This window comes from Bombus terrestris, chromosome 13 (genome assembly GCF_910591885.1).
Source record: "Bombus terrestris chromosome 13, iyBomTerr1.2, whole genome shotgun sequence".
NCBI lineage: Eukaryota > Metazoa > Arthropoda > Insecta > Hymenoptera > Apidae > Bombus > Bombus terrestris.
Window position 1 is genome coordinate 13,741,631 of NC_063281.1, and position 18,040 is coordinate 13,759,670.

Consider the following 18,040-nt stretch of genomic DNA (forward strand, 5'->3'; position numbering starts at 1 on the left):
CGTGAATCGTTCGACGATCAAGCGCTGCATGTTTCTTGTTTAATACTAGTTCCAGTAATTGCGAACAAACACGATAGACGTGCATCTACCGGATCAATGTACTTTATCTTTCAACGTTAGCTGTATCATTAGAACTACAAAAACTCGACAGAATGACGAATTCTTTTCATTTTACAATTGAATCGAAATTGCAACCGATATAAGAAGAAGATATAAGAACCTGTTTCCAACAGGGCTAAAAATTGCATTTCTGTTTATTTCAAGTGAACGACTCGCGTCGTTTATATATTCGAAGAAAAGAAAGAAAAAAAAGTAGAAGATAGAAATCACGCTAACTAATCGACTTTATTTTTGTGTTTCAGTCGTGTGATTCCGGTGGTTTTCGCGCACACAGATCATCCCAGGCAGCCGCAATGGCCACCCTATCCTTGCGTATCTCCATCCCGGAGAAAAACGCCACGAAGATGATGCAATTCGACCCGAGCACATCCATTTACGACGCTTGCCGTATTATCAGAGAGAAACTCGCTGAAGCGGGTAACATGGGCCAACGTAAGCTCCTACTTGCACCTGCAATATCCTACGATGCTGTACTAACGAACAAACGAATTTGCATTTAGCTCTTCCCTTCTGTCCTCTTTATTTTTTCGACGATATTCTTTACGTATGGATGTTAGCGTTAACGACAAAATTGCTGACTAAGAAAAACGATTTTTATCAAGTTAATCGCGTCGAAGATTCTGTCTTTTCCACAAACAGCACTCGCAATTCTACTTGGCTGTCTCGATCGCTTGTCGCGAGAAACTGCTCCTACAATTCTCAAACTTTGCCAAAAAATAAAACACCTAACCCACTAAACCGCCAACTTCTTAATCTCTATTAGCCAGTTCGAGGCACAAACCCACGAAAATCCTCCCGGAATCCCTAGCAAATAGTCGAGCAACTAAATTCTAAATAGAAACAAAGGAAAACTCAATAACGAAGGGAAAAAGCTCGTCTAAAAGCTAACGAGTCCGGGAGAATTCCATGCATAACCGTGTAGCACGATGATAATGACCGCGCGTTTTCCTCTTGCATCGACAGCGAAGGACTACGGATTATTCCTTGCCGACGAGGATGTGAAGAAGGGGGTTTGGCTAGAGCCGGGCCGGAATCTCGATTATTACATTCTGAGGAACGGCGATCTTCTCGAGTACCGGCGTAAACTGCGGACCCTTCGAGTGCGCATGTTGGATGGAACGTTGAAGACGTTGTTGGTGGATGACAGTCAGCCCGTCGCCAATCTCATGGTAGTAATTTGTACGAAGATAGGCATCACGAACCACGATGAGTACTCGTTGGTGCGCGAGCTGGCCGACGAGGAGACTGAGAACCAGAAGCCGGGTAATTTCGGCACCCTCACGCTCAAGAGGAGAAAAGAGGAGAAAGGCGAGCGGGACGCGAAGATGGATCAGTTAAGGAAGAAGCTTAAAACCGACGACGAAGGTGAGCAGCGAGCCTTGATCTAGCCGCGATAAAAATTCGGACTTATTAAACTTACGGAAACGAGGAATTTAATGTTTGTGGAGAAACGCGTGAAAAGAAAGTGTTGTACGAGCGACCGGGTATTTCGTTGTTGCCGATGCGTTCGTAGACGTTGACGTCTTTTTTAATAGCAGAACCTTTTTTTTATCCTACTTTAGTGGTGATATAGACGGCAACCTTAGTTTGATCCTCTCATACATGCGAAATATAATCTTCGCGCAATGAGAATTAAGGTTAAATATATATATTTTCTTTTTGGTAAAGATTTCCAATCAATCGTCTGTGTACAAATCATAGATTTTCATGGCGTGATGAAATGTCATTTTGTTCTTCCAGTAAACTGGATAGATCCCAGTAAGACTTTACGGGAGCAAGGAATAGACGAGTCAGAAACGGTGCTGCTGCGGAGAAAGTTCTTCTTCTCAGATCAAAATATCGACAGTCGAGATCCGGTGCAATTATCTCTTTTGTACGTTCAAGCAAGAGACGCAATTCTAGATGGCACGCATCCGGTTACTCAGGAAAAAGCTTGTATTTTCGCTGGAATACAATGCCAGATCCAGTTCGGTGATCACAAGGAAGACAAGCACAAGCCAGGCTTTCTCGAGTAAGCTTTCTCAGATAAGAAATATTGATTTCTTCCGTTTCCACTTATTGCGATATTTTTAACAATAACTGTACGAGAAATCTGATGCAATTAGGATAAGAACATCGGTACAATAAACAACGCGAAAAGATTCAGAATTGCAAAGATGAATTTTTCTTTTTCTTTCTTTAAATAAATGACAACATTTTTGAGCTTTTTTTGTTCAATCTTTGAACGACGATACTTGAAGAAATAATATTACGCGCCTGTTCAATAATCTATTACTTCATTCGTGTAAAAGGTTACAAAAATTCTGTAGAAGATCCTTCGAAATAATACCTAATCAAGATTTTTCAATCTTATCCCGTAGCCTCAAGGAATTTTTGCCGCAGTCCTACTTGAAGGTGAAAGGTATCGAGAAGAAAATTTTTGCAGAGCACAAGAAGCACATCGGTCTCTCAGAACTGGACGCCAAAGTGTTGTATACGAAAACGGCAAGATCTTTGAGTACTTACGGCGTCACGTTCTTCTTGGTGAAAGAGAAAATGAAGGGAAAGAACAAATTGGTGCCTCGTTTGCTCGGCGTCACCAAAGACTCCGTCTTGCGACTCGATGAAAAAACGAAAGAAATCTTAAAAACTTGGCCGTTGACTACCGTCCGACGTTGGGGAGCCTCTCCGAACACGTTCACGCTCGACTTTGGCGATTATTCTGACCAATATTACAGCGTACAGACTACAGAAGCGGAACAGATACTTCAGTTAATCTCTGGCTATATCGATATCATTCTTAAGAAGCAAAAAGCTAAAGATCACTTTGGTATCGAAGGAGACGAAGGCTCAACGATGGTTGAAGATAGTGTATCGCCATTGAAGTAAGTATTACAACATACGTATTAATTTTTAATACAAGTACTAATTCCTTTGAATGAAACGACGATGGATTGTTTATTAGGGGAATTATCGAAGCTGATAGGTCAAGACTCACTTTGCCAATCTCGATTATCCAATATCGTTTATTGAGTATCGATTTTTCGTAGCGAAGAGAGCCGCGGCGGTTTCCTTTCTTTTTTTTTTTTTTTTTTTTTGTGTCTTTTCTTCTTTTTGTTATCGTGGATGACAAAGTGATATTGTGGAAGAGTTTTTGAACAAAAAGCAAAGAAGTTATATGGAAGCGAAAAATAGAGAGAAATATTTGAAGTAAATTTCCTGACTATGTTGGATGTGTATTGTTTCCAGTAAACACGCGGTATGTTTTTACAGAGCAACGATCATGCAACACGAAACGAGCAACGTCGGCAAAGGAAACGTGGAAGCTGTGTCAGTCGCCATACCTGCGGTTATGAGAACCGGTGCAGACGGTAAGAATTTTCAGAAATTTTTCCTAATTTCGTGAACCTTGAAATCAGTGTCTTGTATCATCCCTCAACTTCAAAAAATATTAATACGCAATTCCGTTTTATCGAAGAAGCTGAGAGAAAAATATGTATTAAAATTTCATGAATAATCTTCAACGAATCAGAAACAGGACACTGTATTTTGGCGTGGTTATCCAACGATTTATACGATGCCAAATAATATATCGTACCTTGCGTGCTGGCCTAAGAAACGTGTCTGATTTTTGCTCCAAAGAAAATTATTTCTATTTAAAGTCAGTTGGTAAAGAAGTAAATTTTATCGTACTATTTATTCAGCTATTTTCTATACATAAATAGATAGACCAGTTATCGAAAAATGTACACATGTCGTGTGGCTTCGATTAAACTCTGTTCTTCCCAAACTGTCAAAGCGGTGAGAAAAGATGCAGAAGCTCTAGAAGTCTTTGCACGAATGTCTCCACGGTCTTTTACAATAATTTTGTATATATCTATACATTTTTGTATTTTTATTTAGTCATTCGTTATTCTTTGGATGATTTCCTTTTTGTATAATTGTTTTGTACATACCTATACATTTTTTAAAAGTCGCATTTTCATTTTTTTAAATCTTGGACCCTTTATTTTGTATGTACTAAACGAAATATTTGACGCTTATTCGTGAGAAATGCTCTTGCTTCGCAATTCATGGAGCAGATCTGTTTGCGTATTCAAGCTTCCCTATCGGATGATCAATCGATCCCGTGGATCGATCTCTGTAAATATCATTCGGATAGTTGCATGATACGGTTTGTAGGGGCTCGACCATATGGGACCGGGCACATGGGCGGTGCTCAATACACGACTGTCAGCGGCCAGGTGAACATCGCTCACGCTCCACCGATGGTAAGATTTATCAAAGGAATAAGCTCCTGCTCACGTTGAATTTTCAATGTTTCCTGACCGAAATTAAAATATATTCAAGATTATTCCTGTCCATATGTCTCTATATAAATTTTCTGTAGAATAACACTGATCATTCGCTTGAGCGAGAGCTGTTGAACTGCTTTGTTATGGCATTAGTTAGTAGTACCATTATTGTATGGATCGCAGCGAATATCAACGGTATATTTAAGTTCAACATCAATATAATAAAACAATTTCGTTGCATACCGAAGCAATTGCGTAAAACTAATTGACGGTTAAATTTGTTTTCATGCTAGGCGCCTTCTATTGCGGACACAGAGTAGGTACTCGATGATAAAACTTTTTGTTATATGTCATTGGCATTTAAGTAAATTTCTGTTACGTCGTTCCAATTCTTAATTTCATTAAGTTTCATTTTCGTGACTAAAATATATTAAACTTCACGGAGATATAAAAGTACTTGGATTGAATTTACCTAGTTTATTGGTGAATTCTGTATCGTAAGAATTTTTATTCAACATATGCATTCTTTATTTGTGCACCCGTCATTGAGGAACGATTATTTAGTAGTAATCAATTTGAATGGGCAATTTGAAGGCGTGAAAAGATTCGCTGAGAAGACGGAGCGCCTTCAAATCACCTCGATCAGGATACGTCGGTACAACACGCATCCGTCCGTTTATCCATCGACCGATTCTTGAGTTAATGTAAGTCTAACCGCAACCAGGTGCAACAAACCAAGGTCACATCCGTCCTGTCCGAACCACAACGTGCCTTACTGTCGACTATCACCGCTGGTCACGAGGTGATCCACATCGCGGAGACGGAACTGTCCTGCAAGGCTCAGCTTCCAGAACTGGGCAACGATCCGGCCTCGTTGAAATGGATCGAACAGACGATCGATACGCACAAACAGAACGTTGGCTCTCAGATCGCGGCGATGAACGCCGCGACAGCTCAGGTGGTCACTTTGACATCCGGTCCAGCCGACGACGTGGATCACACAGCGGTAGGTGCAGCTATCACAACGATCGCAACCAATCTGCCGGAGATGACGAAAGGCGTCAGAATGATCGCCGCCCTGATGGATGACGACTCTTCGGGAGACAAACTGCTGGATGCAGCAAGGAAGCTGTGCTCCGCCTTCTCCGACTTGCTCAAAGCCACCGAACCTGAAACTAAAGAGGTATGGTATTCTTGGTATTCTCGTGGAAAATGCTGGGATATTCGTATGGATTTCTTTGATATTAGGAAAAATGTATTAACTCTTAACTACGAGTACGTAGTATCATTGACTCGTACGTGATCACAATTTGGATTAGATTCGCGGAGATTTTACAGCAGATTTTAAAGTATTTAACAGCGGCGGAAACTATTATACATTAATAATAACTTTCGATGTCCGATTCATTAATTTTGAAGATTTTTTATCTTAAACTGTACCCTTTTGTGCAGCCTTCCTACGTAGCGATTTCTTCCTCCGAACGATACGTAAGCACAAATATCAGAGAAAGTTATAGAATGTTGCAAATTATTACGGTTCTCACTTTTTTTTACATTCGTTAAATATCCTTATATACGTGGTTTATTTAAAATGTTACGCACAGTGTTAACTTGCAGCTTTTTCGGGATACTTTGATATAATTTGATGAATTTTTTCATTGCAAGCAATGCAAATTAGTTTTTCTTTCATTTAGGATGAAAATGAACAAAATGTTTCTTTTTTCTTATGTTGAGTGAACGAATAACTTGATAACAAGATAGATGCTAAAGCCATTTCACCAAAGAATAGAAAATAATTTATTCGTGACTATTTTGCCTGCGATTTACTTTGTCTTTTTCACCGATATACTTAATATCGCTTAATATCTTTATTTATTAAACTTTAACTTACTCCAGCCGAGACAGAACTTGCTGAACGCCGCATCCCGTGTTGGCGAGGCATCTCACCAGGTGTTGACAACGATAGGAGAGGAAAATGACTCGAATCGAGAACTCCAGGACATGCTATTGGCATTAGCTAAGGCCGTAGCCAATTCAACTGCCGCTCTGGTGCTCAAAGCAAAGAATATCGCAGCCACTTGTGAGGATTCAGCGACTCAAAATCGTGTAATCTCAGCCGCCACCCAGTGCGCATTGGCCACATCGCAATTAGTTGCCTGTGCAAAGGTCGTAGCTCCAACTTTGCACTCTCCAGCTTGTCAGACGCAGCTGATGAACGCAGTTCGTGAAGTGACAAAGGCGGTCGAAGGTCTCTTGGAAGTCTGCAATGAAACCTGTAGCGACGAGACTCTTCTGAAGGAGCTAAATGTCGCTGCCACTGAAGTTAAAACGCGAGCCAGGGAAGCATGCGGCGGTCTGGAATTAGATGCAGCCGAAGAATTGATAAACAGTTTGAAAGACGAGTTAAGAGAGTTCTACAATGCCGTGGAAGCTGCTTCTCTAAGACCTTTACCCGACGAGACACCAGAGTCCACTGCTCTCCGACTAGGTGCTACCTCGAAGAACGTCGGATTCGCTATGGCTCAGCTTCTATCCGCTGCTAAGCAAGGAAATGAGAATTACACTGGAAGCGCAGCTCGAAAGACAGCGTCTGCCCTTAAAGATTTAACTTATGCTGTTCGCGGAGTGGCTGCTACTTCGCATCAACCTGATACGCAAAAGAAAATCTTGATGACTGCCGATGATGTTATTCTAAAGTCGTTAAGACTTGTCAAAGAAGCTCGAAGAGCTCTGAAGAACGCTGATAGTGTAGAGAACGAAGCTAATCTGGCTGCAGTTGCCAAGGATGTATCGAATGCGCTGAATAAATGTGTGTCTTGCTTACCTGGACAAAGAGACGTAGACGATGCAATTAAAAATATCGAAGATATGACTCAGGTCCTCAGCATGAACGAGTTCCCACAAACCAATAAGAGTTATGGGTATGTATATCTTTTTTCACTGATAAGAGGCTTGTTATCAAATGGCACACTGATATTTACCTTTTCATTTGCCTCATTTTACTTACTGCTTATTATTCATTGACACACTTTGAATCTTTCGAGATAACGACCAACGATAAATTGTCATAGCGTTAAGCATTTAGCATACTAAAGATGTATGTAACTTTAAATTTTATGCTGAATATAAAATAAAATATTATATGTGAACAACGTAAAATGCTACATTTCATTGTACTTACGCATTGCTTATACATGTATTATAGTTTCTTTGTTAATTTAAATAATAATCGTATAATATTATTTATAAGAACTAAGGTTATGCTCCAAATTTTTACTTCATTATCATGCAGGCAACCAATCGTTTCTTTACAGACAATTGCAAAGCGATCTAAACAACGCAGCTGCGAATTTGAACGATGCTTCTTCAAACGTGGTGTCGTCAGTACGCTCTCCAGTGCAGTTAGCTAATTCTTCCAAACAATTCACCAACGCGTTTGGAGATCTGTTGGGTGTCGGCATGGAAATGGCCGGTCAAACAGCTATCGAGACTCGAAGTCAGATGGTGGTTTCTTTGAAAAACGTCAGCATGACATCCAGCAAGCTTCTGGGTACTGCTAAATCCGTAGCAGCCGATCCGGGTGCTCCAAACGCGAAGAATCAATTATCGGCAGCTGCACGAGCCGTCACAGATTCCATCAACTATCTCGTCGATGTCTGTACCTCGGCTGCGCCTGGACAAAACGAGTGTGACAACGCTATCAGAAACATCCAATCGATGAGATCGCTCCTCGATAATCCTAGCCAACCAATCTCTGACGCGAGCTACTTCGAATGTCTAGAAACCGTGATGGAGAAGAGCAAGAGCCTTGGCGACGGAATGACGGGCATAGCTAACCACGCAAAGAAATCAGAGCACGAACAATTCTCGGTGGCAGTTAGAGGGGTCTCTTTGTCGATCTGCGGACTGATAGAAGCAGCAGCTCAGGCTGCTTATCTAGCTGGTGTAAGCGATCCAACATCGGTGGCTGGAAAACCAGGTTTGCTAGACCAAGCTCAGTTCCTCAGAGCTGCACAGGCCATTCATACCGGCTGTCAAAGTCTTGGAAATCCTACAAGTACCGAACAACAAGTCCTTTCAGCTGCTACCATGATAGCAAAGTATACGAGTGCTCTCTGCAATGCTTGTCGCGAAGCATCGAACAAAACCAGCAATCCTGTTGCCAAACGTCACTTCGTTCAGTCAGCCAAGGATGTTGCCAATTCCACATCAGTCCTGGTAAAAGAAATCAAGGCGCTGGATCAGAATTATTCTGAGGCTAACAAGGCGAAGTGTGCAGAGGCTACCAGGCCACTTTTGGAAGCAGTTGACAACCTGTGTACGTTTGCTGGATCTCCAGAATTCGCTAGTCAGCCTGCCAAGATATCCGTCACAGCTAGAGCTGCCCAAGAGCCAATAACTAGCGCCGGTAAAGCTATTATCGATGGTTCTTGCGCGATGGTGCGAGCCGCCAAGAGTCTCGCTGTCAGTCCAAAAGACCCTCCAACTTGGCAATTATTGGCAAATCATAGCAAGAGCGTGAGTGATTCGATCAAGTCTCTAGTTGCTTCCATCCGCGACAAAGCACCTGGGCAGAAGGAATGCGACGTTGCGATCGAGAAACTATCAGCTAGAATTCGAGAACTAAATGCCGCGTCTTTCAGTGCTGTTTCACAGGCACTGGTTTCACGAAGAGAGAATACGATGCAAGGATTCACGGATCAGATGGAGACCAGTGCTAGCGAGTTACGAGAAAAATTGGAACCTCTTCGAACAGCTGCCAAATACGAGGCTGAAAACGTAGGACATGCCGTCAATCAGATTGCTTTGTACTGCGAGCCTCTAGTTTCTGGTGCTATCGGTGCTGCTTCAAACATGGTGCACTCGAAACAACAGATAGTGCTATTGGATCAGACGAAAACCGTCACCGAGTCTGCTCTACAGCTTGTCTGCGTGACAAAAGAATCTGGTGGTAATCCGAAGGCAGTTAATCTGCACACTGAAGTTGACGAGACAGTGGAATCCATGAAAGATGCGCTGCAGGAATTACAAAACACTTTGGAGACAATTTCGACATCTTATGGAATTGTTACTGGGCTAATTGACGCTATTTCTCGAGCCATGGTTAGATTGGAAGATCACAGAATGTCTACGATCGATACAGTGGATTCCTACGTGGATTATCAAACGAGAATGGTGGAAGCTGCTAAGGAGATCGCTCGGCTGGCGCAGGAAATGGTAAGGAATAGTTATAATATTTTGTTGGTATTAGGAATCTAGTGACATCTAGTTAAAGGAAAGAAATGATTAGTACGAAGATGATTAACGTATCATACGTTTAATTTATCTCAATCTTTATACATTTCAGTCAACAAAATCTAGCACCGACGTAGCCAGACTAAGTCCTCTTATAGTGGATATCTCCCACAAGTACACTCAGTTAGCCCGCGATACGTCCGGCGCTTCAGCGGCCGCATCTAACGCTGACGTGTCTGCGAGACTTCGCGCAAGCGTCCAAGAGCTTGGCAAAGCCTGCGTAGACATCGTTAGAGCTGCAGGAACCTGCCAAATGTCACCAGGCGACGCTTACACTCAAAGAGAAGTCGCAGAGCACAGCAAGATAGTCACGGAAAAGGTATCTCAGGTGTTAGCTGCGCTTCAGGCTGGTTCTAGGGGTACTCAAGCTTGTATCAACGCTGCAAGTACCGTGTCAGGCATTATCGGTGACCTGGACACCACGATCATGTTCGCCACTGCTGGAACCTTGCACGCGGAAAACGAAGGCGACACTTTTGCCGATCATCGAGAGAACATCTTGAAGACAGCCAAGGCTCTCGTTGAAGATACGAAAACTCTAGTAGCTGGAGCAGCCTCGTCTCAAGAGCAACTGGCAGTTGCAGCGCAAAATGCTGTGTCGACTATCGTTCAACTTGCCGAAGTGGTTAAATACGGGGCTGCCAGCTTGGGCAGTCAGAATCCCGAGGCTCAAGTAATGCTAATAAACGCGGTAAAAGATGTGGCTTCTGCACTCGGCGACTTGATACACGCCACTAAAGCAGCCAGTGGCAAACCTATCAACGACCCCAGCATGGCACATTTAAAGGACTCTGCCAAGGTAAGGTGAATCGTTCCTATTCTTGTTGCCTTGTTCGTAATTACGTCGGCGTTTTGCCGATGGTCGAGGGATTTCCTCTTATTGTTAGTAGCTTGATATTAACTTTGTCTTGGAGAGACGCTTGAGTTGGAGAGGTAATGGTAACGTTTATAACAGAATGGCAGCGTCTAGGATACATCAGGAAGTAGAGCTTTATGAAGGATACGTGTATGCGACTAATAATATGTGACTAAATGATGTTCGATCTTGATTTCCCAATTAGTATAAAATCAGACATTTCAAATTGAAACGAATCATAAGTATTATATGTATTTCGAGCTATTGGACCTGCAGAATTTTACATTTCTATGGAAATTTTCACAAAAATTATTCAAAGTATACATGGAAGTAGTGAATCTCCTTTTTATCAGTGTTGATTTAGAACGCACGATTCGAGTAATAATTTCAGGTGTTAAAGAAGTCTAAGTTGGGAAACGCTTGATTAAACGATATTAACCGCAGCAGGAATCGCTTTAATTGGAGGACAAGTCGAAGCAGGATACGCGAAATATCATTATGACGGACCTAACAGCACTTTGTTGTTATTTTACTCGTTAACATACTAAATTTGATCTTCACGCTTAACATCACGAACCAATTTCCCGTTATTTTGTGGGTGGACTTTAATCGATATACATTTCCATTTCACCTCTAACCGACTAAAAAGAGAGAAAGATAGAAAAAATACGAAAAGGTACTAGAGTAAATCGAAAATATGTAATTGTCAATGATGTCACTCACTAGGTATTCGGTAGAACGGTCTCGACCGAAGATTCATTGTTAAAAACTATTAAAGTCCACCTTGCACTTTCCTACATCGTTCGATGTTCCATTTTTTCGTGTGTGTGAGACACTATACACTCGATCTTTATGTTCCCTGGATGGAAAGTGTGTAGAATCGCTGAGCGAGGCAGTACCGATTTTTCCTTCAACCACAGAGAGAATATATTCTTATCCGGCTTTATTTTTTTTTCTTTTTTTTTTTCTTTGGCTTGTTGACGATAAGATTTACATTTACGCGATGAAAAGTAGCGAAACATTTTCTCTCATGAACTTGGTGGACTTTAATTGTGAGCTTTCATTGACGATTTTGGTCTGGCCGATCCGGATAGGTGTTAGAACAGCAGCTACACCAGCAGCTGATGCCTTTGAGTGACGTCGGTGGCTCGGAGTCCGAATGGTTCGTGTCCGATCAAGAGGAGGAGCTGATACGTCTGCTCTCAGCCTCAGAGAGCGAACAACCGTCTCAGAGAACTTCCGATTTGCTGTTACTCATGTAGCCGAAGCATTGATTTTTACACATATTTCGTTCGGTTCTCGATGAACCTGATGTTTACCCTTTTGGTACATTATCATATCGGAGTCAGAAAGAAAAATTTTAATCACGTCTGTAACCACGTATCTTCGTATAAGCAGACAAAAGCGAAAACAATTGATAATATTTCACTGTACAGTACCGAAAGGGTGGAAACAAGACTCGTTATTCTTTTTACACTCTTTTTACAAAAAAAAAAGAAAAAAAAATGAATATCTCAAAAAATTCCAACAGGACAATATTAACAAATATTTCCTAAATACTAATTCACTGCGAAGAGAACTTGGTGACGAATTTCTCGACAAATTTGCATTTTACAGTTCTCCTTCTCTTCAAGTATTTATTTTCGAGTTACTATACATCGAAGCATTTATAGCATTATATGATACTAATTAATATAATATTAAGAAATAGTAACACGTGATGCGCTTCTTTGCTACGTTTTTAGTTCACATGCATTCGTATTGTAGATATTCTTGCTCTGCAAACAATTGTATCGTGTTTCAGTTGGGTTACTATTATACTTTGTAACATACATCGTCATTTCTTTATACATTTTTTCTCTCTATATTTTTTTTTTTTTTTGTAATAAAGAAATAAATCATCAAATTTCTATTACGCTACTACATCCTTTACACGAATATCTTAATTCATCCGTGGAGAGAAATTTTTTTTAAAACAAAGCAACTTTTAGGTACGTACATTCTACTTGCAAACGTGTGTGCATTAATGATTAATAGCACCGTGCTTTAATGCTTCGTCGACTAATCGAAGATTAATATGTTATTTAAAAGAGTTTGTTAAAGAGAATATGATGATAATAACATTTCTAAGCAGATTTCTTTTCGTTATTTCTAACGATATTCAAATTTTGGACGTAATGATTTTCTGTTTTTAATGATAATTAATAAGACGTACGAAATAAATGCGAATAAAGTGAAATACCTAGAAAATATGGTCAAATATTATTAACGATCTTGCGATGGATATCGAAGAGATAAAATAAGTTGTCGGAAAGGAAATTAGTTTTATGCGTGTCTTATTTTCTAATATCATTTTACAGCAATTGATTGAATATCTTTTCAAATATTTTATCTAGAGTCTAGTTATAGCATTAGAAATTGACTAACAATATTTAAAGAAAAAATGTTAACTTTTCTCAAGGTTCTTGTGCAGCAGAACATATCATCGCCATCATTTTATTCAAAACACAAGTGATAACAATTGCATTAACACCGTAACATATTTTCTATTTCATTCGCAGTGCAATAATCTAAAAATCACGTAATTGACAACTTAATGCGCGGTAATATTCGATAAAAGGGAAAGAAATAACGATGAAAATTATATGATTTTTAGATATCCATTCATTAATAATTCTTACATCCATTTTCAACGATGAGTACGAAGAAACAGTACCCAGATTGTCGCATGTAGTACCGAATGGAACATGTAATAATTTGCTTTATCTTTTCGTCTTCAGGTGATGGTAACCAACGTGACGTCCCTGCTGAAGACAGTGAAAGCTGTCGAAGATGAGCACACTCGTGGCACCAGGGCTCTGGAATCGACCATCGAGGCGATAGCTCAAGAAATACGCGCCTTGAACACTCCAGAGACGCAGAAGATCAACGTGACACCCGAAGATCTGGTTCGATGCACTAAGAGTATCACCACTTCAACCGCCAAAGCTGTAGCTGCTGGAAATAGTTGTAAACAGGATGACATAATTGCGGCTGCAAACATGGGACGAAAGGCTATCAGCGACATGCTGACCATTTGTAAAGGAGCAGCATATAATTGCGCAGAAACAGCTGAATTGAGAGAAAGAACTCTTCAGGCTGGTCACGACGTCGCTCTTAATTATAGGGAATTGTTGCAAGCTATATTACAAATATCTTCAAGATCTGGTGATGCAAAACACACTTTGCCATCCATTAGTAGAAAGATCGCTCAGAGCGTTACCGAATTAGTGGCTGTGGCTGAATTGCTGAAGGGCACCGACTGGGTGGACCCTGATGATCCGACGGTCATTGCAGAAAATGAGTTACTAGGTGCTGCAGCCAGTATCGACGCTGCCGCGAAGAAGCTTGCTAGCTTGAGACCTCGGAGAAGCATACAGGTGAGTCTTTCGGATCATTGTCATAGCGGCAATGATTTCTTGTATGATCTGCATTTGCTCGTAGATCTCGTCTCGGATCAGTAAAAATTTGTCTTATTATTAGCTGTAAAACAATAGAAATAACCCATGACGTTAAATGTCGTCTCAGTAATCTTCATTCGCTAGGAAGCAGTCTGATTTCCGTAAGATATGTTTGATATTCTTGGTTGTTTTTTGAAAGAATCGACCAGGAATCAAACATATTATTACGGCGGTCAGGAACATCATCGGCAGAAATCCACCGATGGTAAGGCGATTATTCACACGTATCATCCAACCGATATATTAATTCAATGTTGGATTCAATTAAAAACAATCCTGTAGTTATCTCCTTCCACAAAAGTTTTCATTTTTCCTTCATAGGAGGCAAACGAAGATATGAACTTCGACGAAATGATCCTAGAAGCAGCCAAATCGATCGCAGCCGCTACATCGGCTCTTATAAAAGCAGCCAGTGCCGCTCAAAGAGAGCTTATCGCAACAGGAAAGGTTTCTCGAACTCCCTTAACCAGTTCCGACGATGGCCAGTGGTCCGAAGGTCTAATTTCTGCCGCAAGAATGGTCGCAGCTGCGACTCACAGCCTCGTTGAATCTGCAAACGCTCTGGTACAAGGCGTCAGCTCCGAAGAAAAACTAATTTCCAGCGCGAAACAGGTAGCCAGCAGTACGGCACAATTATTGGTCGCTTGCAAAGTAAAAGCTGATCCAGATAGCGAGAGCACGAAACGTCTGCAAGCAGCTGGAAATGCTGTGAAACGCGCCACCGACAATTTAGTACGAGCAGCCCAACAGGCTATTCAACAAGAGGAAGACAGATCTTTGATCCTAAATCGTAGAATGGTTGGAGGTATCGCTCAGGAGATAAACGCCAGATCAGAGGTTCTTCGTATCGAGAGGGAACTGGAAGAAGCTAGAGGAAGACTCACTGCCATTCGACAGGCCAAGTATAAAAATCGCCCAGATTTAACTGACACCGATACTGATGCCGAACAGAGTGGCTACGAGAGCACAACTAGATACGAGACCAAAGCTTATGAAACTCACAATCAGTCACAGATGAATTACAGCACGTATCAACAGCATTCTACTACGCACAATATTGGCCAACTCAGTTCCGACAGACAAACTCTGGTTAGCCCGGAAAAAGTTTATTCAACGCAAAGTACGTTAGAAAGGAAAATGAAAGAGAGTCAGTATCGGTCTACGATGGAAAGTCAGTATGGGTCGGTCGAGAAAAAGTATAACGAAAGCCAATATGATAGACGGTATGTTTCAGACAGTCCATACCTCGTTACCGAAAAGAAAGTGACTATGGAAAGTTCATCTGGTCAGTACAGTTCTATCGAAAGGAAGATCAACAAGGAAAGTTATAATACAGAGGCAACCATGTTGTAATGATCGCAACATCTTTTGCACGTCAATTCATTAACAACAACGTTAAGTATAATGATAAGACAATGAAAAACCCAATAACGATCGTTTACACGATATCAGCACGTGCTCAGTTGAGAATAAATTAAGGACTGCCTTTTAGGACAAAGATGACAATCTTAAAAAAAAAAAAAATAGGGAAGAATAGGAAGGAAAGAAAGAGTTGATATAGGAAGCGAAAATATGAATACGTGATATGGAAGAAGAATAACTGGCGAAGAAGTAAAAATTCATGAGGGCTTGATGACCAAATAAGAATTAAGGATTTAGATCTGAACGAAGCAAAGATTCGAAGTTAATGATTTTGCGTTCAAAAGCAATATCTTCGAATTTACAATTTAAGTTCGTAAATTTGGAATATATTCAAGAAAAAGGGGGAGAGGGGGAGAGAGTTTATGTTCAAATAACAAAAAATACGGGCGTATTGAAAATTTTACAATTCTCGCTCGAGATATTGACAAGCTTACTCGTTTTAATTTTTATTTTTAAAAGCAATCGTGATAAAATCTTTGTATGATAATCTTTGCGATGAGAAACGGTAGAAAAGTGCCCTTAGGTAGAATTAACTATGTGCTTTCGAAATTAGCCTTTATAAGAATGACTATTGATTGGAATATAACCGTCCACCTTTTCCACGAACTTATTTCTGTTGATCTAATACGAACGATACCAGAAAAAATTGCACAATTGATATATTTCCACCATTTTGCATCCACGATTCTTAATATTTTGATAACATATTCGTTTTTGATCTTTTGAGACATCTTTTTGAAAATATATTCGAAAGATTTATAAGAATATTTGTATTTATAATCGAAGGAGAATTTGACAGGAAATCTACATTTTCCGAAATATGTATTCGTATTTAATATATAAAAAATTGGATAATTATACGAAATCCAGCGAGAAAGAAAGATGTTTGTTCAAATCGATGTTTCTTTCTTCTATTCTTTGATTTTATTGACAAGCGATTAATCGTATACCTGATTTAATTTAGACCTAATTTATCATAATAGTTTAAGTTTAAGACCACGGATTAACAAGAGAAGCAACATATCATTTAATTTTATTAACTTTCTGACACCATGTGGCCTGATCCTATGGTGTCTCCGTCTGTTTATCCTTAATATTTTCCGTTCTTCTTAATATTTTTCTTAACATTATCGTTGTAAGTGCGTCTCTTTTCGTTCTGGAATCTAATCGTTGCTTGAACTTACGTTTCTTCTGTATCGCGCGCTCTTTGCCATTCGTTCGCGGTCGCTCGTTTTCAATAATTTCGCTCGTTAGACTTTTCGAATCAGGACTGTCCAACTGAATTCAAAGGTTTTGAACGATATCTCGAACGCATAACACGAAATCTTATTGTACGTGAGTGGTACATAGACTGATTCTATTCATTGACATCAAGATTGAATAGCGAAAGATTCATGGAGAGGTAGACCCAAATAGTACGCTGAACATGCGGCAATTGTATCGTAATAAAAATTCAATTGAATATTTTGTCATGGAAGGTTCTGGAGTAGGTAATTTATTTTGATTACTGCAAATATCGAGCTTTTCGAACAGAAGAAGTATATATTAACTCATAAGTTAATTTAAAATGCAACATTTAAAGAGATTCATCGAAGTTGCAAGATTGTAAATATTCTAATGAAATTTGTATAGAAATGTCAACAACGTTATATAAAAGCAAAGTGTTAATAAGAATTGCAAATAAAAAGAATCTTTAATTATGGATAAGAAACTAGGAACAAGATCCTTAGTTTCTTTACAATGATACGAATTATTGTAATTATTTTTTTCTCACATAAAACTTATAGCGAAATAATCTATCGAGTATGATTATTTCAATATTGAGATATAGTAAATGATTGCAAAGTATTTATTTCAATCATGGATTTATATAAAAAAAAAGATCAAGTTTTACGTGTAAGAAATCGATAATTTTATATATTTTTACAAATTTGTCATAATTTTTATCTACGAATTTTATATAACACGTAAATTCTCAATTAGTGTAACCTTATTTGTTCTAAACGTGAATTTCCTTTGCATTAGCTTTTAATAATAATTTCTTGCTTAATGCTCTTTATTGAGACTCTTTATTATAAAAATAAGATTGCAGTCTAAAACTAAAGAGAAATTTTCACACGAAGAATGTAATTAAGAAGAGTAGACACGATAAAAAGGGAAGTGCTTAAGAAGATGATATTATACTTTGAAAAAAACGATCTCAAACAAGGTGTTGAAGCGTGAAAATGTTCTTAGAAAATTTTGATTGGAAGGTGGATGGTTGGACAGACCTGTTCCAAGTGATAGATTAGTGCAATTATCATCAGTCTTTCGAAGGTCAAGAAAGAATTTGTAAATACATAGATGTTAAATATTTCGCGTAAAAATTCAGTGTCTTGATGACTCGATGAATCGATAAATGGGTGAAAAAAAGTGCCTGAGTCTAATGAGCTACCGCTTTTTTCACATGCTCGTAGCAAACTCGTAGGATTTTCGAATATTACCAAAAAAAAAAGAAAAAAAACAGATGCTTTACTAATGTTCGATAGTATAATTATAAAACGAAAAAAAGAAAAAAAAAGAAACAGAAGACA

General features: G+C 39.5%; 1 protein-coding gene across 8 annotated transcripts in view; it reads left to right on the forward strand.

The window, feature by feature from the left end:
• The window catches only part of LOC100651016 (talin-1), a 48,017-nt gene extending 30,369 nt beyond the window's left edge, over positions 1-17,648 (forward strand). For 5 of the 8 annotated variants that reach the window (XM_048411512.1, XM_048411513.1, XM_048411516.1 and 2 more), the window contains 13 exons: positions 363-552; positions 1,084-1,485; positions 1,861-2,131; positions 2,481-2,984; positions 3,373-3,470; positions 4,282-4,370; positions 5,119-5,577; positions 5,847-5,882; positions 6,291-7,315; positions 7,709-9,611; positions 9,742-10,488; positions 13,326-13,964; positions 14,367-17,648. In XM_048411512.1, coding sequence (XP_048267469.1) covers positions 414-552; positions 1,084-1,485; positions 1,861-2,131; positions 2,481-2,984; positions 3,373-3,470; positions 4,282-4,370; positions 5,119-5,577; positions 5,847-5,882; positions 6,291-7,315; positions 7,709-9,611; positions 9,742-10,488; positions 13,326-13,964; positions 14,367-15,398 — 7,344 coding nt within the window. In that variant the 5' untranslated portion in view covers positions 363-413 and the 3' untranslated portion in view covers positions 15,399-17,648. Of the gene's footprint in view, positions 1-362; positions 553-1,083; positions 1,486-1,860; positions 2,132-2,480; positions 2,985-3,372; positions 3,471-4,281; positions 4,371-4,687; positions 4,711-5,118; positions 5,578-5,846; positions 5,883-6,290; positions 7,316-7,708; positions 9,612-9,741; positions 10,489-11,639; positions 12,076-13,325; positions 13,965-14,366 lie in introns of those variants that run through there. The other 3 variants (XM_048411517.1, XM_048411518.1, XM_012315435.3) reach the window with 3 other exon arrangements.
• Positions 17,649-18,040: the final 392 nt, after the last annotated feature.